This window comes from Natator depressus, chromosome 4 (genome assembly GCF_965152275.1).
Source record: "Natator depressus isolate rNatDep1 chromosome 4, rNatDep2.hap1, whole genome shotgun sequence".
In the NCBI taxonomy this organism is placed as follows: Eukaryota; Metazoa; Chordata; order Testudines; family Cheloniidae; genus Natator; species Natator depressus.
The window spans coordinates 31,110,224-31,134,991 of record NC_134237.1 but is presented as its reverse complement, the minus strand read 5'-3'; the positions used below and the strand labels follow the sequence as shown (position 1 = coordinate 31,134,991).

The window sequence follows — 24,768 nt, the reverse complement described above, 5'->3', positions numbered from 1 at the left end:
GTTTTTTTAAGTGGGATATAAAATAACAATTTAAAACTACTTAACAAAACAAGTATTCTTCCAGAAACATTTCTTTCCTAAAGCTAAGTAGCATAACTTGCTAATAAGTCTAATTACTTATAATTTCCAAAGGAAACAGTATCCAGCAAATGTAAGAAATTAGTCACTGGTTGAAAGTGCAAGAGGAAGTTGTCACTTCATTCCAGTTTCTTCACTTGCATGGTTTCCCTTTGAGTTGATTTACATTAACCTGTGCTTTGTGTGTTTAAGACACAGCTAGACTGCAGCTAAGCTTTATAATTTAAAATGGTTTCCCACAGTGGTAGGGAGAGGTATTTAACCTTTTACTGAACCAGCAGTAAATGAGACTTTGCAGCATGCCCACCCAGCATATAGTGGAGTATTTTCCTTTCTGCTGTGCAAAATCAGCCTAATCATCCAATTTTGTTATTCCAGGGAGAAAGAGGTGGATTTGCTTGGTAACAAGGAGTTCTGGCAAAACGGCAGAGTTCGTTTATGCTTTGTATGTTGTGAAAAAGTGTGTGTGTTGTTTACCATTTTATAAGATCTGTGCATTCTTGATTGAATATGAGAGAATAACATGAAAGTGTTTTTCTATGACTTATCTTTAACAATTTACTTTTTCTCCTTGTCCCTTCTGCCAGACATCCTTTTCTTGTTTTTCTGATTTAACTTACCTCCCCTTCCCTAATGTCATTAATAGTGGACTTAAGCATGAACATCTTCCGCAGTGGTATGCTGGTAAAGCACTTTACAATTTCAAGGCCATCAGTTTGTAATATTAAAAGTATTTTGTTTATAAACAAAAAGGACATTATTAGTAAGGGCCCACTACCCCTTGCAGAAGTTCTTAGCAGACTATACCTGCCTAATTATAGAGACTACAGATTTTGAATCAGTTTGAATAATATGCAGTAGCAACATCCAAGTAGTTGTTGAAGAGAGTTTAGAATGTGTAAAGCTCTTTTTGGGATAGAGGCAAAATGCATAAAGCTACCACCTTCTCATCCTTAAGACTGACTTCACCTGTGATGTATACAGAAAACTGACATCTGATAATATCTAGATAAGTTGACAAGAATTCAGGTGGCTGTGAGCCCAGTCGCCTAGCAAACCAGCGTACTTGGCTGGGCCTAATAAACCCTCACTAAATGGCTGTGCTCCCTGATCAGGGGAAAAAGGGCCAGCAGATCACTTAGCATTGCAGCAATGACCGTACAGTGGCTGCTCAATGCATTCCATACCTGCAGCTGTGCCAGACCATCTTCCTGCACCAGCCCTTGTTCCAACTTGTGCCTGCTCGCGCTCCAGCCCTAGTTGCTACCTTCCTTAGAACTCCTGACTCCAACCATTGACTTATCTCCTGCCCATGTCTTTGGTTCTTTGTCATTTGGTTTTGCTAGGCCAGACTCCGGTTCTGACCACTAGGTCACACCGCTTATACTCTGTTATGTGACAGTGGTGAATTGTGATTATGATGACTGACTGGTGCTGATTGGCATTTTGCTGTGCATATAGCTAGTCTGTGCTTTACCACCCCACCCCCTGTCCTCCGTCTCCCCTGTCTCCTTATTATTTCACATACCTGTTAGGTCTTGTCTGTTTAGATTGTGAACTCTTCAGAGAAGGGGCTGTCATATACAGTGTGTTTGTACAGCACCGAGTACAGGGGGGCTCTAACTGGTTTTAAAGCCTGTTACATTTAGGTGTAAAGCATCATGCATGGTAAGAGAGCCTTCTTTGGTTTTGTATATGTTAAATGAGAGGGAGCCAACTGGTATGGTCAGTGACATCTTTGTAGTAAGAGTCATCATTGGTCTGCAACAGTCTTTTCCAGTTTACAATATGTTCGTAGTTGCTTGTGGTCTTCTGCTTTCTTTTTTCCTGGGTGAAATAAAAAGCAATTATCAGATCAAGCTCTAGAAAATCTACTTGGCTAAAAACATGGTATAAGCTTATCTCAACTTTAAAAGTCATTGTCTCTCGTTTCTGAACATAGACACATAGGTATTGCACAGATAAATAGATTGTGTGGAATGCCACCTTCAGCAGAACACACGGTTCCTAAGGCATTTGAAATTATGCAAAAAATCGTACTTGGTCCCTTGCTTACATAGAAATTGATTTAATTCAGGAGTTCTCAAACTTCATTGCATCATGACCCCCTTTTAACAACAAAAATTACCACACGACCCCGGGAGGGTAGGACGGAAGCCTGAGCCCTACCGCCCTGTGGGTGGAGGGGAGGCAAAGCCCAAACCCTGACCCAAAGCCTGTAACCTGAGCCCCGCCATCCAGAGCTGAAGTCCTCAGTCTTCATCTTTGGTCCCAGGTGGTGGGGCTTCGGCCCCAGGCCACAGAAAGTCTAACACCAGCCCTGGTGACCCCATTAAAAAGGGGTTGCGACCCACTTTGAAGCCCTGACCCACAGGTTGAGAACCGCTGATTTAATTCAATGCTGAAATACCTTTGTTTAAAAAAGGCTTTTTTTTTTTAATGTGATAAGGAATGCCATGTTCATTTAAAAACAAAAAGCAAAAAACCTGCAGCCCATTTTAAGCCATTCTGTTTCCTGGACCAAAATTCAGCTAAATGCAAGAGCTATTATCAGATGGAACTGCTAAGTGCAGGTCCGGCAGAATCAGAAAAACTTAATTTCTTTTCCATAAAGGTGTATCTGCATGTGAAAGACAGGATGAAATGTCAATCGGAAATTACAGCTTAATGGAAATTGAGATGGAAGTTCTGATTGTGTGGCCTACCAGTGCTAGAGCTCTTTAATCTTTCTGAAGCTCAACTTCTAATTTCAGAATATTTATGTAGCTTTCATTTCTAATATTAAAAACATTAAAATTCCTAATGCCTCCTTTTTATTAAGAGCAGTAAATGCATACAGCTTAGTAATTCCCAGTCCTGTTTAAAAGCTAATGGGGTGAGAAGAACAAGTGCTCTAATTTAAAGGATTTAGGGGGTAGTCAAGGAAACACATAGGATGAGAGTAGACTTCTAAAGCCAGCCCATATAAATCTTTTTTCTAAATTGTGCTGTCTGTTAAGCAACCTTCCCTGGTGAACAACTTCTCATAGGTGAATTTTCTAAAATGAGATTCCACACTAACGTTAGGATACGGGAAAACTAAAAGTTCAGGAATTTTACTACAGTGTAACTAGGAGCAGATTTGAAAGGACTTTTAAAGAAAAGGGCAGGATAGTCAGTGATTTGCAAGCATTTCCCAGCTCAGGCAGTAAGGTCACTACCAAGAACAGAACGAAAAGGAGTACTTGTGGCACCTTAGAGACTAACAAATTTATTTGAGCATAAGCTTTCGTGAGCTACCGCTCACTTCATCGGATGCATCCAGTGGAAAATACAGTGGGGAGATTTATATACACAGAGAACATGAAACAATGGGTGTTACCATATACACTGTAACAAGAGTGATCAGGTAAGGTGAGCTATTGCTAGCAGGAGAGCTGGAGGGTGGGGGGGATATGATGGACCTTTTGTAATGATAATCAAGGTGGGCCATTTCCAGCAGTTGACAAGAAAGTGTGAAGAACAGTGGGGGGGAGGGAAATAAACATGGGGAAATAGTTTTACTTTGTGTAATGACACATCCACTCCCAGTCTTTATTCAAGCCTAAATTAATTGTATCCAGTTTGCAAATTAATTCCAATTCAGCAGTCTCTCATTGGAATCTGTTTTTGAAGTTTTTTTGTTGAAGAATTGCCACTACATGCATCCGGTGAAGTGAGCTGTAGCTCACGAAAGCTTATGCTCAAATAAATTTGTTCGTCTCTAAGGTGCCACAAGTACTCCTTTTCTTTTTGCGGATACAGACTACCACCGCTGCTACTCTGAAAAGTGAGCAGAACGTTGTTGTAAAAGCTCTATCTACTGTCTTTCATTTTTCTGAGCAACATTGTTTAATTCATCCTTATATTTTGGTTGCAGTTTTCTGTCTGCTAGTTTTGACCTTTAAACACATCTTTTTAAATAACTATAAACCACAGCTCTGTGTGTGCGTGCATGCAGCTTTTTAATGCATACCCTGATATTGCTCACAGACTACAGATTCTTAATTTTACTTTCCATTATTTTAAAAAAAAAGTTTTTCTGGTAAACCCTAAATAGGTCATATCAGAAGGGTAACAGAAGAGAGTAAGTTATAAATGCATCCTCCTATGCTATTTGGACTGTATTTGTTAATTTTTTCTCCTAGGTGTCCTGGTCTATTGAACCCCTTCTTTTTTTACACCTGCCTGCCAATGAGCCTTACTGCCCTTAGAGCTGCAGTTTGTAGCCTAGTGGCTTCTTTCAGCTCTCACTTTCTATTGTTTTTTTTTTAAGTAGGCATTGATTCAGCAAGTACATGTTTTAACTTTAAGTATGTAAGTAGTCCCAAGGACGTCCATGGGACTATTTGCAGCTTAACGTTAGACAAGTGCTTAAGTACCTGGCTGAATCAGGCTTTTAATTGGGAGCTGTTTTATATTCACAGCTTGGTGAGTTTTCTAAATGAATTTAAAATGTCCGGTGGTCACAAATTGCTGCTGAGAGGACAAGTAATCTTTCTGGAGGCTTATTTTCAAATGGTCTCTCTCTCCCCTCCCCCACAGCTGGAAACTGGTGCCTAGCTATGATGCCACCAAAAGACCTAAATGAGGGATGAGGCCAATCACTGGGTACAGTTAAGAATTCTGTCTAAAAGTCTAGCAGTCGGCTTAAGCTAAACATGGCTCTAGCAGTGCTCTTAATCTTCCTCCCAAGACCTCCTCCGCACCTTCTTTCTCAATTACTGTGAACAGCACCACCATCCTGCCTGTCACTCTGGCCCATAATGTGGGCATCATCTTCGACTTGGGTATCCAAGTCCTTATATCAGGCTATGTCTAAATCTTGAAGATTCTTTCTGCATCACATCTCTAAGATAAGGCGTTTCCTATGTATCCACACAGCTAAAATGCTCAGCCAGGCTCTTGTTATCTCATGTCTCAATTACTGCAACATCCTTTTCTCTGGCCTTGACAAATGCAATTTTGCACCGCTCATATTCATTCAGAATGCTGCTGAAAAGATTATTCTACTAGCCTAGCACGGTCACCCCTCTCTTTTGTGTCCTATCATTGGCTCCCCCTTCTATCACATCAAACATAAGCAACTTGTCTTCATTATCAAGGTCCTTCACAGCCAATCCCCAAGCTACCTGCTGTGTCTCATTCAGCATCAAGAGGTCAATTCCTGCCTCCAATTGGTCAATCATAGCAGTCTCTATCACCCATTTGTTAAATTTTCAGACAAGCATATTTTCTCTGAGACCCCTTGTGCTTGGGAGGAGCTCCCCATAAATATCCGCAAAGCCACCTCATTACCTTCATTCAAATCCCTCCTTAAAACTTTCCTTTTCCATGATGCCTACAATAAATATGACAATGGTTATGCTGCTGGTGCACTAATACCACTGCCTGTTATACTGACCAATACGGTTTTATTTTTTCCATGAACTTCTCTGTCTGCCGTTCTATATTGGTTGTTGCTTGCCATAGATTTAGGGCATGTCTAAACAGCAAATTAGCACATAGCAAATTTACAGTACTCCAGCATGCTGTGCACTCTAACTGTCCATGTGGACCGTGCTGCTGCACTCTGAAAGTTCCCCAGTGTGATTTGCATACTGCTGTTTCAAACTTTCAGGGTGCAGCAGCACAGTCCACATGGACAGTTAGAGTGCAGCATGTAAGTGCACTGCAGATTTACATACACCACAGCTTGCCTCACACTTATGCTTCGTTTAGACATGCTCTTAAACTATAAGTGCTTTGGAGCAGGGACCGTCTTTTTGTTCTGTTTGTACAGAGCCGAGCACGTGGATCTTGGCCCCTGAGTAGGGCCGGTAGACGTTATGGTAATACAAATAAATGATGATGATAATCAGGTGCAGCTCTAGTTAAAACCAAATATCACTGCTGTCACAGCAGATTGTGGAAGATGTGAAACTATATTTAGTGTGCAGAAAAGAGTATAAAGATTTTGGTTGGACTGTCCCAAGCAGAAAATCAAGCTTGAGAGTAAACATATTTTTTAACTGTGAGCAATAGTCTTTGGAGTGAGGGCTCTGTGCCCATATTGCTCTCTCGCACCTAGAGTGCCCTGAGGAGTGGAAGTGATACAAAACATATACAGGTTTCAGAGTAACAGCCGTGTTAGTCTGTATTCGTAAAAAGAAAAAAGAAAAGGAGTACTTGTGGCACCTTAGAGACTAACCAGTTTATTTGAGCATGAGCTTTCGTGAGCTACAGCTCACTTCATCGGATGAAGTGAGCTGTAGCTCACGAAAGCTCATGCTCAAATAAACTGGTTAGTCTCTAAGGTGCCACAAGTACTCCTTTTCTTTTTTCTTAAAACATATACAGGAAATACCTGAGAAGAAGAACTGAACAGACTTGGTGGACTCCTTGAGACGTTGTAAACTCAAGTTCTAGACATAAATTTAGAGAAAAGTGCTTTATATGTTGACAGTTTTTTAGAGAATCTCCATGAAGAATCTTTCTCTGTGACTGAGAAGTATGCAGGCATTAGCAGATACAGACAAACTTTTAAAGGTAGCCAACCCCCTCCCCACCTCCCAAAAAAAAAACAGTTTTATATATGGAGAGTAGAGCTGTTCCTTTTTCCAGTTGTATTTTCATTAACACAGTCTTTGGAAGAAGAAATGACTCTAATTAAAACAGTTGTAAATGAAGGAATTGATTCAACAGTTCTATTTCCTGCAAAACTGTGCATGAATTACGGGCCACACCTTGATATTCTGGGACATCATACAATACAGATGGAAATTGGGTATCCTAGATCAGAAAAGGAAGAGAAGGAATCATAAGAAAGATAGTAATGAACTTTACAGGTGGCTAACGCCACTTAGGATATTTATTTTAATTGAGTTGCAGTTATGTTAGTGGTTACTCAGCTGTTAACAGGGGATAATTTCTTAGGCTATGTCTACACTATGAGCTAGGAATGTGATTTCCCTGCTTGTGTAGGGTAGCTCTCATCAAGCTAGCTTGAATACAAATAGATGGGTAGCCCAGGTAGTGGCAGCGGAGGCACAGCTGAGTCGGGTCGAATACAAACTCTCCTGAAACCACTGAATATGTACTGAACACAGCTCAGCCATGCTTCCACTGCTGCTACCCGTGCTACTGTGGCTACAAGGCTATTTGTTCTCCTGATAGCTCACTGAGTGCTAGCACGAGTATATGTATGTGAGCAGGAATATTGCATCCCTAGCTCATAGTGTAGCCATAGTCTTACTTATGTAGCACTTGTTTACTGTTTACCCTTTGGGGATAATGTAGAATTTTGATGATTATGACTTCTATTATACAAGCATAGGAAATGCCACTTTTAAGGTTGCCAATTCAACCTTAATTCTTCCCCTGTGTGCATCCATCCTGTGCACTGAATTAGGCAGGTATCTTGGTGGGGGGAGGGAATAGTATGTGGTCATATAATTAAAAACTGTTCTAATGCAAGGATACTTGGGTGCTTGAATTAAGGTTACAATACTCTTTCACGTTTGAGTATTCTGTTGTACTTAAATTAACAGTACATTATCTAGAAACTCAGGGGTGTCTTTTTGTCATAAAGTGTCCTTTATTATTTTCACTGGGGTAAAAAAATCCTGCACGCTGAGTATATCTCATAATAGAGACCGCAGATTTCTAAGTTATTGTGTTCTGCAGACTGTAACAGAGAGACCAGAAAAAAGAGTGTAGTAAGTTAGCATGGTCTCGTTAGTCCAGTAGATGCTGTCTATAATTATGAATACCTTTTGATTCCCTGATCATAGCAAAGGTAAGTGTAATTGTACATAGGCTGCCTAAGGACTGTTTTTGGAGGTATACTGTACCACACCACTATGTCCCTTTGTTGTGTAGCTTAATTTTGCCTTTACTGTTTGTCAAGGTTCCTTCCCCACTCTGAACGCTTGGGTACAGATGTGGGGACCTGCATGAAAACCTCCTAAGCTTATCTTTACCAGCTTAGGTCAAAACTTCCCCAAGGTACAAAATATTCCACCCTTTGTCCTTGGATTGGCCGCTACCACCACCAAACAAATACTCGTTACTGGGGAAGAGCTGTTTGGAAACGTCTTTCCCCGCCAAATACTTCCCAAAACCTTGCACCCCACTTCCTGGACAAGGTTTGGTAAAAAGCCTCACCAATTTGCATAGGTGACCACAGACCCAAACCCTTGGATCTGAGAACAATGAAAAAGCATTCAGTTTTCTTACAAGAAGACTTTTAATAGAAATAGGAGTAAATAGAAGTAAAGAAATCCCCTCTGTAAAATCAGGATGGTAGATACCTTACAGGGTAATTAGATTCAAAACATAGAGAATCCCTCTAGGCAAAACCTTAAGTTACAAAAAAGATACACAGACAGAAATAGTTATTCTATTCAGCACAGTTCTTTTCTCAGCCATTTAAAGAAATCATAATCTAACGCATACCTAGCTAGATTACTTACTAAAAGTTCTAAGACTCCATTCCTGTTCTATCCCCGACAAAGGAAGCATATAGACAGACAGACAGACAGACGCTTTGTTTCTCTCCCTCCTCCCAGCTTTTGAAAGTATCTTGTCTCCTCATTGGTCATTTGAGTCAGGTGCCAGCGAGGTTACCTTTAGCTTCTTAACCCTTTACAGGTGAGAGGAGTTTTCCTCTGGCCAGGAGGGATTTTAAAGGGGTTTACCCTTCCCTTTATATTTATGACACTGTTTCTCCAGCACATTCATGTAATTCTTTTCCTAGTTAGTAGCAAAACTGTACGGAAGATCATAAACTACAATTTGAGTGGGAAATCAATAATACAGTAGAACCTCAGAGTTACAGACACCTCGGGAATGGAGGTTGTCCGTAACTCTAAAATGTTTGAGTAGCAGCCATGTTAGTCTGTATTCGCAAAAAGAACAGGAGTACTTGTAGCATCTTAGAGACTAGCAAATTCATTAGAGCATAAGCTTTCATGGCTTTAAGGGTGGCAATTTTGCAACAGAAAAGCTTCAAAAACAGACTCCAACCAGAAACTGCTGAGTTTGAATTAATATGCAAACTAGATACCATTAACTTGGGTTTGAATAGAGACTCGGAGTGGCTGGGTCATTACACATATAGAATCTATTTCCTTAAAGTTAAGTATCTTCACACCTTCTTGTCTACTGTCTAAATGGGCCATCTTGATTATCACTGCGAAAGTTTTTTTTCTCCTGCTGATAATAGCTCATCTTAACTAATTAGCCTCTCACAGTTTGTATGGCAACTTCCAACTTATCTGATTGTATATATATTTCTTCTTACTATATGTTCCATTCTATGCATCCGATGAAGTGGGCTGTAGCTCACGAAAGCTTATGCTCTAATAAATTTGTTAGTCTCTAAGGTGTCACAAGTACTCCTGTTCTTTTTCTAAAATGTTTGTAACTCAGAACAAAGCGCAATTTGGGCTCCAGCAGCTGACACTCCAGGCCAAGGTCCAGCAGCAGCTCTGCTCGCTCCTCAGCACTGGCAGCTTCTTTCAGACTGAGTTTGTAACCTTGTCCCCCTTCCCGGCCAGGGGAAGGGGGTAAAAACAGCGCATCCCCATTTCGGCGGGGGCTGTGTGTGTGTGTGAAAGCAGCACAGACCCCAGCGTTGCTCCTGCTCTGCCAACTCCAGCTGCCTTGGGCTGGAAGCCCCAGTGTCTTCACATCCTAGCTGTAAGTGGCTGCCCTGCATGTAGGGACATGCAGCCCAGATGTGCCTACCTTTAAGATTCAATACAGGCACAGTACAGTATTTGCTTTTTCTTTTTCTTTTTTTTTGGGCGGGGGGGATCCCTGCTGCTGCCTGATTGGTTACTTCTGGTGTCACATGGTGTCCAGTTGATAGGTCAGTCTGTAACTCTGGTGTTCATATCTTTGAGGTTCTACTGTATCAGTAGAAGCTGGCACATGTTTACAACACACCACTGAAGCAAGGGCTAGCGCTAGCAGTAATTTACTTGAGTTAATTAACACTAGACTTGATAACTAATTTTTCATTGCACTGGGGTTTTTTTTGCTGGAAAATGTTGATTTATAAGAACTGAAACTGTTTGCAAAACAGTTCATGGTTTTGACAAATCTGACATGAAATTTTGGGGGGGAATAAATTTCATTTTTCTGAGTTTAAATTACTTTTTATTTTGACGTTTTAGTGAATTTAGACTTAAAGCTTAAAAAAAGAAAGAAGATCAAAACCAAAATGAAATGTTTTGAAATTATTTTGATTGAACCAGAGCAAATTTTTTTTCGGATTTTTGATTTGCAAAAATTGTCAAGATTTTGACTTTTCATCCCAATTTGAGATGGGAAAATGTTTTGATATCTTCAAAATATTCATGGGACAGGAAAACCATCTTCTCCTCAGCTCTATTTAATACTCTGATTACAAGTGCCTCAATAAGAAAAGGAGTACTTGTGGCACCTTAGAGACTAACCAATTTATTTGAGCATAAGCTTTCGTGAGCTACAGCTCTCCTGATTGCTAACACTACTGTTTCCTCATTGAGAAGTGAAAATTGCAAAGCAAATGATAAGCTAGGTACTGAATCGGTATGAACATACCCTACATATATACAAGAGACTAGATGGCAAAGATAATCCTATGAACTATGGTTCTGTTTTTCTCTAAGCATAAAATTCAGCCCCCTGATACTCTTAGAATAATCCTGCTTTTAAACAGCACTTTATATATTTACCTCTTAAAATCAATCCAGTAACATTCACCAGTAATGTAGGAACACTTTTTAAATTTTTTATTTTTCTATTTTGTATTTTACATCTGGGCTGTATTTACTGTATAATCTGCTTATAATTTCCAGTAATGTAAAAGGGAGTAATACCTGCATTGGGGAGAAGTGGCCCAAGCACCTTTGTTGGGTATGGAAGAATTGCAAAGCACACGTTTGGATTTTCTAAACAAAATAGCTACCTTTTAATTTACACAGAAAAAGTATTCCACCAGTAACAGTCACCAAAACAGTAGTCTAAACAGCTTCGAGAAGATGCTCACTGTAGCAGTTCCCAGCTATCCCATACAGATTCATCTCCAGACAAGCCAGAATAATTCACTGGAAACAGCTGAACACTCAGAAGTTATAAACAACTTTTGCCTATGTTTGACCTCAAGCACAGGAGGAGCACAACAGTTGCACAGAGACAAATTCAGCCCTGGTGTAAGCAAGAAAAGCTCCACTGGAGTCACATACAGCAGGGCTACATTTTGGCACAATGGAGCTGAATTTAGCCTTTGTCCATTGGTGACTGACTTCATTAACTCTTTACTGCTAGGATAAAATATTATGCAAATCAGACACCTCATTACTAGGCAATGAGACAAGCTGGACAAAGTGGTGGTAGGTACATGCTACTTCTGCAGACTACAGTAAAGCACAATGCAGTGGTGCATTGAAGCCTCTGAACCACATGTCCTGTGCTGGATTTTCTAAATGTAGAAAAAATTAATGTTTGCCTCGGTATGAGTGCTTTGAAAAGCTGGTAACATTTGAAGCTGAAGTATTGAGACTTCCCCATAGAGTTCCATTAGCTGCTGAGGCAAAATTGCTGTGCATAGAGGGGTTACTGGTGAAAATGATCTAACTCACTTTGGCTCAGTCCTGTTTAGAGATGATAACATGGTGGGTATAATGCATTCTACTATTTTAAGTCCTTGGGTAAGTTACCATCTCTCATGAGATCAGCTGGGATTTTCAACAGTCCCTAGATTTAAACACCAGGGTGTTAGTAACTGGACATTCTCAATGAGTTTGCATGACTGGAATTCACGTCCCTGCATCACTCTTACAGAGCCTGAGTTTCCTGGCCTTTTGAGCATTCTGCAAAGTATATCTGTTTGTCATGGTGTGTTTTTTTTGGCGGGGGGAGGTTTGATGGAATGCGTTGGATTGGGAAGAGGTGGTTCTTCTACAATGAGGAGCTGTTTTAAAGTTAACTTCTTAAAAATTCAGCAATTTCACAATTATAAATAAGGACTATGGCTGGGAAAGCTCTACCACACTTTGTGGCCCAGCTTTCTGCATTTTGTAATCATCTCACTGAAATTCACTGTACATAAACTCGGCTATAATTTAGTGGTTTTGTATTCATCATCAATTATCAATGTATTTGTGAATAAGATGCACTGATTCACTTTTCTGGGGTTCAGGATGCATTACTTTGTTCTTTTTTTGTGTGTGCGGGCTTAATTACATGTTTTTTCACAATAATAAAAAGCAAAAGCACCATGGATTCTAGTGCTTGTGAATATTTGTTAGAACATTCACAATGGAAAGGCTGTTAAGCAAATAATAGAGTATTTCTGTGTCACCACAATAAATTAGCTAAGTGTTTCCAAATAATTTTTATAAAGCTTAGCTCATCCAGAAACAATACCAAGTGACTTATTTGACAAATAGTATGGTTCAATGGGGGAATAATAAATAGTGAAAGGGCACAGGGAGAGATTCTGTGCTGCACCTCAAAGATGCAGGACAGAACTCACAGATAAGGGGAGGTTAAGGTAGCTTTAAGTCATCTTTGCATTCTCTGGGGACTGGAGTAGCCTCTGGCATAATTTAGACAGCTCCATGGAACAGTCTAAATTATGGTGGGTTTCCCAGTTGATCTATGGGCCCTCCTGAATATCCTCCCCACTCACTACACATCCATCCCATTCCTGACATGTCCTCTACATGAGGGCTTTCAAGGGGATCCTTGAAGGACAACTTTGTGGCTGTCTACATCAGTTCTTGAACTGGGAAAGTCCTCCACTGGAGAGTCCCAAGGCTTTTAGGGCCTCTTTACCTTGCATAAAGTGGCCAGAGTGAAGGAGAACATCTTATCAGTATTCAGAGTGACAGCCGTGTTAGTCTGTATTCGCAAAAAGAAAAGGAGTACTTGTGGCACCTTAGAGACTAACCAATTTATTTGAGCATAAGCTTTCGTGAGCTACAGCTCACTTCATCAGATGTGAACACTTCATGAACCAAGAACAGGTGAAAATTTGTTTTCACAAGCTGTTCCTCAAACAATTGTAAATGACATGTTCATAAAAAATCTATTTATGGATAATTTTCAAACAGAAAATAGAGCTAAGTTTTTCAGATAAACTATCCACAAGGAATAATTTGAAAAGTTCTAGATGCAGTGCTATATGGCTTATCTCAAACTTGTCTGTAGTTACAAAAAAGGAATGTTTCTATGCAAAACTTCACTTTTATATTTAGGATAATCATATAAAGCAGAAGTTGCAATGAATGCTAGATAATGCCTAAACAGTTAAGTGAGAAACTAGGTAGGTGAGGTTATATCTTTTTTTGGAGCAACTTTTGTTAATGAAAGAGAAAAGCTTTCAGGCTTGCACAGAGATTTTCTTCAGGTCTTTGTAAGCACGAAAGCTCATCTCTTTCACCAACAGAAGTTGGACCAATAGAAGATATTAACCTCACACACTTTGTCCCTCTAACAACCAGGGACCAACAGCTACAGTAACACCACAAATAAATAGTTACATCATTGTAAAGATTTTATTTTTCTCTTTAAAGTCTAGGGACTCTATCCAGTTGAATGACCTGAAGGCAGAAATGTCACCACGGATTTCAGCAGAAGATCTGATTGACTTGTGTGAGCTGACGGGACCTAGTCACTTCAAAACACCTACAAAGAAAACCAAAAATAGCAAGCCAAAACTGCTTGTAGTTGACATCCGTAATAGCGAAGAGTATCCTTCAAATTGGCCCATTCACCACTACTGCTGCCTATTTTAATTGGGCATGATAAATATTTTAAATAGAGCTATAGATATGCAGCAGAGAGTCTGAAGGTAGGGTTGATAGTGGAAACATTTTCTCTGTGGAAAAGAGGGCAAAGAAATTTCCCTATAAGTTAGTCTGTCTTGCTCCTCAGGCTGTGGGCTGGATCCTCGATCCCAATGAGATCACTTTGTACCACTGGAGCAGCACACAGTGACGTTAAAGCTGCCAGGGGCACCTGAGGATTCTCCTGACATGATAGAATCTTGGACTGGTGGAAAGTTGGCATAGCTGGTTTTACATCAGTAGCTCTCTGCTCCACTCCTTCCTCTCCATTGGTGCAATGGGTGTGTCAGGAGAGGGGATGAGCTTTGGGGGGCTAGAGGGGAAGCGGAAGCGTTGGTATATGATACGTTCTGCCAGTCCTCATCTAGAAAAAAAATTCTTAAGGAGAGTATTGTAATTGGCATAAGTTAAAGTAGCTCTGTGGCTGCTCTAACTTATGCAGGGAGGCTTGTTCACCTACCCAGCTGACTCACAATCAGGGAAGGTATAAAGGCAGCCTACAGCCACCTTTTTTCTCAGTGCAGCTGAGGACTGTACCCAGTATATTTTTCACTATGTCCTTCAAACATGGCTTTTAATTCAACATATACAACTTCAAGGATTTTTTTGTTGGGTTTCTTTCTTTCTTTTCTTTCTTCAGTTACGTGATTCTTTCAGCAAGGAGCATATCTCTGTCAGCAGTTTCCATCAAAAAGTGGAATAGATCACAACACATTGTTAGGTGAGTCTCTTAATGTCCTAGGCAGCATTTTACAGTATAGTTATTTATTTGTAATTACTTATGTACCGTTTTATAAAAAGTTCCTTTCATAACAGTAAAGCTGATGCAGATTATTGCTTTTAGAGGATATGTACCTCATTTTTCTAGGTAACAGGCTGTAATGTCTCAGTTAAAGGGTCAGGTCCAAAGTTCCTTCTTTTGTATACCAGCAAATAGCTCACAGTAACATGACTTGTCACAAAATGTTAGTGCAGATTTTATTGCAGTTTAGACATCCACAGAATTAATACATATTGCAAGTATATATTCTGTACTATGCAAAATGTACCATGCTGTATGCATCTGAGAAAAGAGCTGTGAATTTTAAACTATAGAATACCTATATAAGCTTTCTTTTACACAAGTATGGTTATCTAGAAGAGTAGGATTGCTAGAAAGTGTCCCATGACATACGTATCAAATGTCTTAATCTTTTAAAGTCTTTGTTACTGGCTTTTTCAGGAGTTTACAGCTTGATAAATCCTTTCTTTTAAGGAGAATGGTAAACTTAGGAGAAGCAGTGCTAAAAGTATTTTCCTCAGTGTTTAATATTTGAGACTTTTTACTGCAAAACAGAGCATGGTAGAATTGGGAGACTATTCCAAATCATAACTGGAAATATGCCGAAACTTGAATGCTCAACACGATCTACTGTCTAGATAAAATAAAGAAGATCAAAGCATGGAAGTGTAATTTTTTCCTTGTATTTATTAATTTCATGCATCAGTTGATTTTCAGGTTAGTCAAAGGCTCAGGTATCTGAATCATTTGACTCATCATTGTCCGAACTTCAGTGACTTTTTTTCCCTCACAGAATTAAGGTTAATTTTTAAGCTATATTCATAGTAAAGGTCAAAGGAAAGGCTTTTAATTTGGTCCTCTTTTTTCTATCTACCATGTTATTTAGAAGGCCAGCAGAAACTTGAGCTATTATACAGGAAATAGACTCTTTATCATAAAGAATGTAGTTATTATTCTCATAACAAATCCTCATCCGAATTTCACTAAGTGGTTCTCTTGTTATCAGACTCACTGTTCCAAGACCCTGGTCTGTCTTTCTGGTCCATCTGAGGCATATTAATGGGTGGTTCAGTGTGGGAAGCTGCAGTTACTCATGCTGTACCTATTCTGTAGATAAATAGCGGACATCAGTCTCCAGGGTTGTAAGAAGTGAGGAGTCTCCTTGCTCAAAAGTGAGCTCGTACTGGAAATAAAATAATCCACTGAGTTAGTTGACCTGTTGTCTGGGAACGTCCCAATATCTCCTGGAGAACACACTATACATAAGAAATTGACTGACTGTCAGGTATTCTGAACATGTAGGTGAAATGCGAAGAAGAAGAGTGCCTCACCTATGCTATTGTATATCCACTCAGGGATGGGAGGTACTCAGCCTTCAAATATTTTCATCTCAATGCAAAAAAGTCTGTATATTATCACTGTATTTCCTGTTATATATTACTGTTACCTATCTTCAGAAAAATGCTATACCGCTTTGTGAGTTTTATAAGAGAATATCTCAATATGCGCAATTATAAGAGAATCTCTCCATAAGAGAACCATTTTGTAATTTATTTTAATATTTCACTCATATGATGCCCTTTCATACACAACTTTATTGTTTTACAGGAAAGAAAGAGCACAGTAGCTTTTAATGTGATTTGGTGGGAAACAGAGGACTTTCAACAGGTTTCTTGTTCATTAAATTTTTTTAAACAGTGTCCAGCATAACTTCACTATAAGGCTGTCCTTGGATACTAAGGAATTGCTGTATTGTAATGAAGTACATATTGTGAGATCTAGTGACCCCTTTCTTCCAAGATTATTTTACCAAGAGAAAACTTTGTAATGACAAGGTAATGTACTCTTAGCGTTCTCTATTGCAGTAGAAAGCCAACAGTTCTGTCGTAGCCTCTTTTGATTAAACATGTTAGCAGAAATACTGGCAGTATTCCATTCCTTTTATGAAGGTCCTAGCTAAGTACTTTATGGTCTTTCAGCCTTTCACAAAATCTCTGCCTTTTTGTAATCAGCTAAGAACTGGAATGGTTAAGATGGTCACTTAAGATTAGAGATACAAACCACAAGAAAAAACAGTCTGCATAGTTAGATACTAATGTCATTACTCTAAGTAAATGTATTTTATTCTATTTAAAGGTTAGTTCAGTTGTTGCATTGAGCAGCTTAGCATACTCAATATGGGCAAAGTCATGTTCTATCTAAAAGAACTGTCCTATTTTTAAACTTTTATCTTACTTAGTACTATTTACAATGGAGCTGTGAATAAGAACTTTTTGTACAGTTTGTGGTGGGGGCGAGATTCTTCTTTCCAATTAGACACGAATAAACGACAGTAATTAGTGGTATTGGGTTCTCGCTCTCACTAATCTTTCAAAAGTTTTTTTGTAATGCTTTCCCATCATGTAACAGTGATAGTCATCAAACTGGAACTGTTCACACTAATCACATTTAAGAAAGGTATTGCGGTATTAATCTTAAAAGATTAGCTCTTAGCTCCTTCCAATGCAGCTTCTTGTAATTAAAGCCTGCAGTCTACTAGCCTTCTACAAGTACTGCCATAAATAGTGACTAATCTCCATACTTGGGACTGGTATACTTTTGAAGCAAATTCTACTTTTACTTCCCTGCTCCCCCAAACCTACTCCTGTACCTTAGGGAAAAAAAGATATCTGTCATGCTCACATGCACAAATAGTCATTTCTGTTGTAAATTCTCTGATAATTTTATTCAAACTAGTGGAAGAATGGCCCAGTGTTGTTGTTTTTTTCTGTTAATTGGACCCCAAAGATTTCACACAGGTTTTCATGTTCATTAACTGTTCATAAAATCTTTATTAGACTATTGTACCTTGGGAGCAGGACATTTAGGTCTGGATATATAAAAGGAGTTGTTTGTTGTGACTTTGGAGCAGGAGGACTGTATCATGGGTGACCTACATCCTGGGTGAAAGCTCTAATCACCAGGCTATAAAGTCATTCCTGGGTTGTGCTCTCTGGCCCAAGTAACTCTTAGATTATTTAACCAAAGTGGAACAGCTTTAAGAGAAGAGATTGAGAAAGAGAGAGAGAGAGACATCAGAACATGGCATGTGGTTGTCTTTCATGATGGAAGATGATGCTGATGACCGTATTATGGGTTATGAGTACAGTTGTGGCTTAAAAGACCAATGCGCAAGTGGCAGTCCTTTCCACATGAAGTGCATAGCTTGATGCTGAGGAAGGGATTATAGTCTGTGCTTGTTGAATCTGCCACTGTTTACAACTCAGCCTCTGTGCCTCAAGATCCATACGACAGTTAACCTTGAACTGGGTAACCCCACCATTGACTACTGCTCGCCAGTGTGGTCTTCCAGTTGCTGATAACTCACAGCTGTTAGTCTCAATGTCGTGCTGTTTCAAGTTATGCTTCAGTGTGTCTTTTGAAGCATTTCTTCTGGCCACCTCCTTTGTGACTGCTCACTTTCCAACTCCTTTGGCATCCTGGTGTCATCCATCCTCAGCACATGACCAGCCCAGCATAACTGTGTTGTGACAAGCCTGGCTTCAATCCCTGTGGAGTGACTACATTCCAGAATTTCATTATTGGTAACTTTATTCTGCCATTTGATACAGAGTCTGGAATGCAGATGTCGTAAATGGAACTTATCTAGAAGCTTAATATGATGCCTGTAGCAGGTCCAGGTTTCACACCCATACAATAAGTTGGACAGCACAACCGATTTATAGACTTGGTTTGAAGTTTAATACCATGTTGCCACCAAACTCTTCCTGATAGTCAACCAAATGATTAATTGGTTTTGCTGATATGATTTGTCAGTTCCTTGTCTATACTAACATAAATCTACAATATACTACCATGATAGCAGAAGTCTGTAACAACATTTAGCTGTGTGTTTCTGATGGTGACTTTTGATTTCATGGAGGGTTTCCCTAGTGCAGGTTGATACATGGCCTCTGTCTTTTTCAGAATATAAGCCCGTGTCTTTTTGCAGACTCTGCAAATCCATTCATATTCAATTGTATCTGGTTTAGAGCAGAGTCATTGGCACACAGCAGCTCATGAACAACTGCCCGAAGACCTTTGTGGAAGATCGCAGCCTGTTCCAGAGAATTGGAAACCTATTTTGATACTGGCATTCAGGGCTCTTGTAACATAATCAAGCATTGCTGTATAGAAGATATTAAACAAGAGTGGACCAATTATGCAGCCTGCTTAAAACCTTTAGTGTCAGGAAATGGGACAGACAGAAAACCATCTACGCAGACTTAAACGAGCATTCCATTATGAAATAGCCTCAGAATGTTGGTGAATTTTTCTAGACAACCAAACTTATGTAATAATCGCCAAACCCACGTCTATTGATGGTGTCAGATGCTTTAGTCAGTTCAATAAAGACAGTGTAAAAGGTCACGTTGTTGTTCTCTGCATTTCTCTTCAGGCTACAAATATCTTGTCTTCCATTCCTTCTGTTGGCCTAAAGTCACATTGCAACTCCGGTAACACGCATTTAGTGATTTTGCATAGCAGACAATCAAAGAGTGTTCTAGTCAGAACTTTTCCAGTGATGGAGAGTAATAGTTGCCATTGTCAGACTTTTCACCTTTCTTCTGTATATGATGACAAAGCAGAGTCTTTGAAGTCTTACAGTAAATCTTCATTGCTCCATATATTGAGAAATAGTCCATGTAGTCACCTCAGCAGGATCTCACCTCCATACTTGAATATTTCTGTAGGAAAGCCATCAGATCTGGGAGCTCTGTAATTCTTCATGGTACTGATTGCAGTGCTGACTCACTCAAAGGATGGGGCTGCATCCATGTTGTCATTACAAGGTGGCTGATCCATTGCTTTTACTGGTGCCTTGTCTGTGATGTTGGACAGCATGTTCAAAAGATCACCGAAATGCTGTCACCACCTCTGAAGGATTTCTCCTTTGTCAGTCACCAGTGTTAGGCCATCTGCACTCTTCAAAGAGACTGTAGTGCTGTATGTAGGACATATGCATCTTTCGAAGCAGCATAGAAGTCTTTGGGCTCCTGATGGTCAGCATAGCCTTGGATTTCATCTGCCTTGGCATTCCATGATTGATCTTGCATGTTTCTGAGCTGAGATTGGATATCATGACACAGATGCCTGTATGTTAAAACTGTGCCTACAGGGACATGGGATAAAAAAATGTGATTATACATCTCATGTTTTTTAGTGAGTAGCTGTTGAATTACTGCTTCATTCTCATCAAACTGATCTTGATGGCGTTGTTTTGCTCTACTCAAGGTGGCGAGAGCAGCTTGATATATGGTAATGTGTACTGTCGCCCACTCACTGTTTACTTTAGCACCAAAATATCCCATAGCCCAATAGTTAAGGCATTCATTCACCTGAGAGGTAGACGATCCCAGATGAAATCCCTTCTCTCCCTCAGATGAAGTGGGGACTTGAGCCAGGTTTCTCCCACATCCCAGATGAGTACCCTAATGACTGGGCTAAAAGTTTTATGTGGAAGGTTCTCCTTTTTCTCCCCAGCTGTTTTGTATGAACTCCCCTGAGAGGACTGATCTGGCAGGCATGCTCAGATTGTACCTACCATTTCAGGCAACTTAGGTGGCTGAACACCTGTCTTCCCTTGACTTGTGAATCACTCTGGGACTTAGGTGTCTGGACACCCAGAGAGAGGAAGCAGAGACAGGAACATAGGTGGCTAGGGAACTTGTACTACAAAAACTGAGGGTAGGCACCTACAAGCTTCAGCAGAGATTTTGTGCATCATAGTGGTGTCAAAACTGGGATTTAGACATGTAACTCCTTTTGTGCATCCAGATTTTACCTAACAACTTCTAGGAGTTGTTGGCTTTTACATACTAACCCTTTCATGGGTGTCCCATACGATACACAGAATTTCTTGATTTTAATAAGGTTGTAAATAAGAATTTGTCTAGCACCTTTTGTCTGAAAACCTATAAAAACTTTAAAATATTAAATAACACTCATAAAACCTCTGTGAAATAGGCAAATAATATCCCAATTTTAAAGATGTGAAAACTGAAGTATACAAAGTAAATGCTTCTCATTTAGTTGGTAGTGGAGCCAAGAATAGAACCCCAATCATCTGATTCCCACTTCAGTGTATTAACCCCAGAACAGTCCTACATTTCATTGGTCCTTCTTGTAGTGCTTAAGTTTCTGTTGAAACTAAGAGATGCAGATGCTCGTGAAAATTTTAAGAATAAGCAAATAATAAATTAAACAAGCTCTTTCAAACTGCAGTTTTGAGCAGGGTCGATAAAAATCAATGACTTTTTAAAAAAAACAGATTTTTTTTATTTAAATTGGATTTTTTCGATAGGTTTTTCCCTCAAAAAACATTTTATCTAAAGATAGTTTTAATTAAGATACATTATAGCCCAAAGGTATCTCATCATGGAATAGGGATTATAAATGCTAATTCTCTAGTACGACACAATGTATTCATATAATGTTTAAGAAAGGTTTTGTAAATGACTTCCAATAGTTCATGGATTAGGGACCCAATCTTGTAGTTCCATGGGCTTCTGTATAGATTATTTAGGTTAATCTTTCTATCTACCCAATGGGACTCAGTGGTCAGTCTAGAAGATACCATCAGAGATGCTTAGTTTTGCATTTCTCAAACTGTGGATTTGTGTCTCCAGAGGTAACATGCTTGTTAACAGCAAACGTGTTTTTAAATAAATAAATATATAGAGGTGAGAAATAACAGACCTCAACTCTATTGTCCTTCTGCAAATTTGTGTACACAGAGTCAATCCCTTATCTCTCTCTAAAAGTGTAAAGTTTCAGAAAGTTCAACGAATAGAAGATTGTTGGGAGCAGAATAGATCCGGACAAGGAAAAGAAATCTGGAGCTAAATGTGAGAAGCAAGGGACATGTGCTTGTTTTGTTAAAATATTATATGTTTGCTGTTGAAGAAAAAAATCCAGAATACTTAACATTGTTGTTTTCGTTAAATAAAACAATGTAAACGTCTGTCTGTTCTCCTCCTAATACAGCATGGCAAGAAAATCCTCCAAATATTAATGATTAACCTGTTGAATTGGAGATAGTTCACCTCCCAATGACTTTATAAATATCTGCTTCAATTACCTGACTAGTGATTTAAATCAAATCCACCCTTGTTTTGAGTTCAATTTTAGTTTGGGAAATGTTCTTCCATTTTTAGTTAACTGACATTTTAAACCTTAAAGTTTAAATGAGGGCAATTTCAGAATGGCAGAACTAACGTAAAACAATGCAGAAATGTGAGACGCTACTCGGCTTGACTGAATATCCCTGTATTCAAGATTTTAGAGGAAAGTTCATAGTACTTGATATCGAAAGGGTTAACTACTGTAGTGAGGGCAAAGTAGTTGCTCTACGTGGAAGAGTTTCATGGCTGTTTAAGCATAGTTAAACCTTTACAAGGCTGCATGCTGATAAAACAGACAGAATGATGTGTCCCTGAGCATAAATCTCTGCTTCCTCATGTGAAACTAAGTACTCAATGACCACTGCAGAATTCAAAATGATTCCATCTGTCACTTTTTAAACAGCAAATAAACTTTCATGCTGTTAGTTTTCCTGTGAGGTGGCAGCTGTTGTTTTCAGAATGGATAAACAATAAATGAGGTTCTTGATATATACTAATCCAGTAAGAACAAATTAGCCTGTGTCACATCAGACGTGGGGGAGGAGGCGGGAGCTGCTTATAAATTAGATAGTTTGTTTCACTTACATAGATCATTGGCATTAGCAATGAAGAGAAAGAAGAATACAAAAAAAGTTCATTGTTTAGTTATGAGTTAAAGCTGTACCATCCAAATTCTGTGCTAAAATTGAAAGTCACATTGACTTCAATGGGAGTGGTGCATACATACAAATCTGAGAGCTGGGTTCACTCCTGGTTTGTTTGTTTATATTGTGGTAGCACTTAGAGACCCCAGCCCCACTGACCTGTGTGCTCTACAGCAGGTGTGGGTGTATCCAGTTTTTTTTTTTCATGTTTCCCTTAACTGTGTTGCCCGTCAGCTTTAATCGCGGCCACATTTCAGGCAGCATCAACATTCCATTTGGCTCAGCATTCACTGCGGAAGGAGAGCTCGTCCAGTGTCCTGCTACTGCCACACTCCAGAGCTTCAAAGGAAGAGTTGTTGTGATTGTAGGACATGTGGTGAAGAACACGGCTTCTGTAAGTTTATAGCTATAACATATACTCACTCGAAATAAATTCATGAAAGATAAGTCCATCAGTGGCTATTAACCAAGATGGGCAGGGATGGTGCCCCTAGCCTCTGTTTGCCAGAGTCTGGGAGTGGGCAGCAGCGGATGGATCACTTGATGATTACCTGTTCTGTTCATTCCCTCTGGGGCACATGGCTTTGGCCACTGTCAGAAGACAGGACACTTAGCTTGATGGACCTTTGGTCTGACTCAGTATGGCCTTTCTTAAATAATGTCCAGGCCCTGAATATTAATTTTCAGGCACCAAAAAATAAATATCCCTGTCTGTTACTTAGCAAATGGATGCCATACACATGTTTTGGGAAGCCCTGGTTTGTGTGGGTTTTTTTTGTTGTTGTTGTTTTTGGCCTCTTTCCAGTTAAAGAGAAAAGGATTTGTATTTCTTTTAAACATTTAGTGTCTGGAAAATGTCAGCATTTGATGAAAAGGGATTGCTAAAAAAGAGGTAATTGTCTTACAGCTTTAAAAAGTTCATTTTCAAAATGACCAATTTCTGAATTTGCAATGGAGAGAGCTAGTTTTGTGAAATGGCTTGGAGATCTTGCCATCTCTGTAGAATTATAAAATTCATCCAAATTTCCAACATCCATGGAAAGGAGGAATAAGAAGAATGGTTTTAAGTCTAAACAAAATGAAATATTATACCCAGCCAGGAAGAATACTGGCACTTACTGATCAGACTTTCAATATTCTGGGCATCCTTGGGCCACTCTGCCCCAAGTGCTAAGGAGAAAAAGGCACATCCCTTTAAATATGCTACTATCGGGTGACAGTGGTGAAGTCTCTGTTTTTAAGCATTTGGAGGCAGTGATCAGACTTGCCTCTTTATTTCTGTGGCTGAACATTAATGACTTTACAAGCCAATGAGGAGTGGAAGTGCTTCTCTTGACATTTTTCTTCTGAAGGGAAATTAAATTGGAAACTTTCCTTTTGTTAGTAAAGTTCTTTGACAAATTATCTTCCCTCTCTCTAAATTCCTTTCTGAGAAAAAGTATAACTTAGTTTCATCAAAATCTCGAAGTCTCTGCACTCAGGAAGGACATGAGTTAAAGGCCTGATACGGAAGATTAGAATGCTGTGAATTACCAATGACTCTTCACATGGCTTATAGCAACAGAATGCATCTGTTTTTTGGATTTGTTTGAAGCACTTCACTATATCCCTAAAGGAGGAGGAAAATAAATAGAAATGTCCGTGTTGGTCACTTACAAAATAAATTCAGTGATTAATATCTATTCACTTGGATGGTACCAAACAGAGGTAGTATGTGGGCTGACTATACAGCAGATCTAGAGTAGTCTCAGATCAGTGAGTGTCTTGGCACATGCAGTTATGTGCATTAGAACTGAGTAAGTCTATGAGAAATATTTCAATGTGAAAATCAATTTAAATAATCACAGTAGCTCACTAAATGCCTGAACACACAAATCCTTCCCCGGAGGAACAAGTGCAGAATGCATAAAATGCTAAATGCCAAGTGGAGATGATTTAATGGAAGTTTTAAGCATTTGATGGTGGGTTACGCAGAAGCTTTCAACAATTACATTTTAAACCACTAAACGTCATCATCTATCTTAATAAGAGCTTTACCATTCAACGACTTCCTGGGAAAAGGGGACAGGGAAATAAAAATGCCCTGGTGTATCAATGATGAGTCTCATTATTGAAGACATCCCACACATTTGCAAATCAGTTCTCAGCAGTTGTCTTGAAGGATCATTTTTGGAAACACTTTATTTGAAACACAGAGGCAACATGGGTACTAATTTAAGAAAAGAAAAAAAGAAAAAAACTGATCAAGCTACCAATGGGAGTTG

The 24,768-nt window shown here is 39.3% G+C and overlaps 1 protein-coding gene across 1 annotated transcript in view; it reads left to right on the top strand.

The window, feature by feature from the left end:
• Nucleotides 1-24,768, top strand: part of TBCK (TBC1 domain containing kinase) — a 186,959-nt gene that overhangs the window by 147,774 nt on the left and 14,417 nt on the right. The window contains exons 24-25 of the mRNA XM_074950710.1: nucleotides 13,644-13,819; nucleotides 22,739-22,898. Of these exons, the coding sequence (XP_074806811.1) occupies nucleotides 13,644-13,819; nucleotides 22,739-22,898 (336 nt within the window). The remainder of the gene's footprint in view (nucleotides 1-13,643; nucleotides 13,820-22,738; nucleotides 22,899-24,768) is intronic.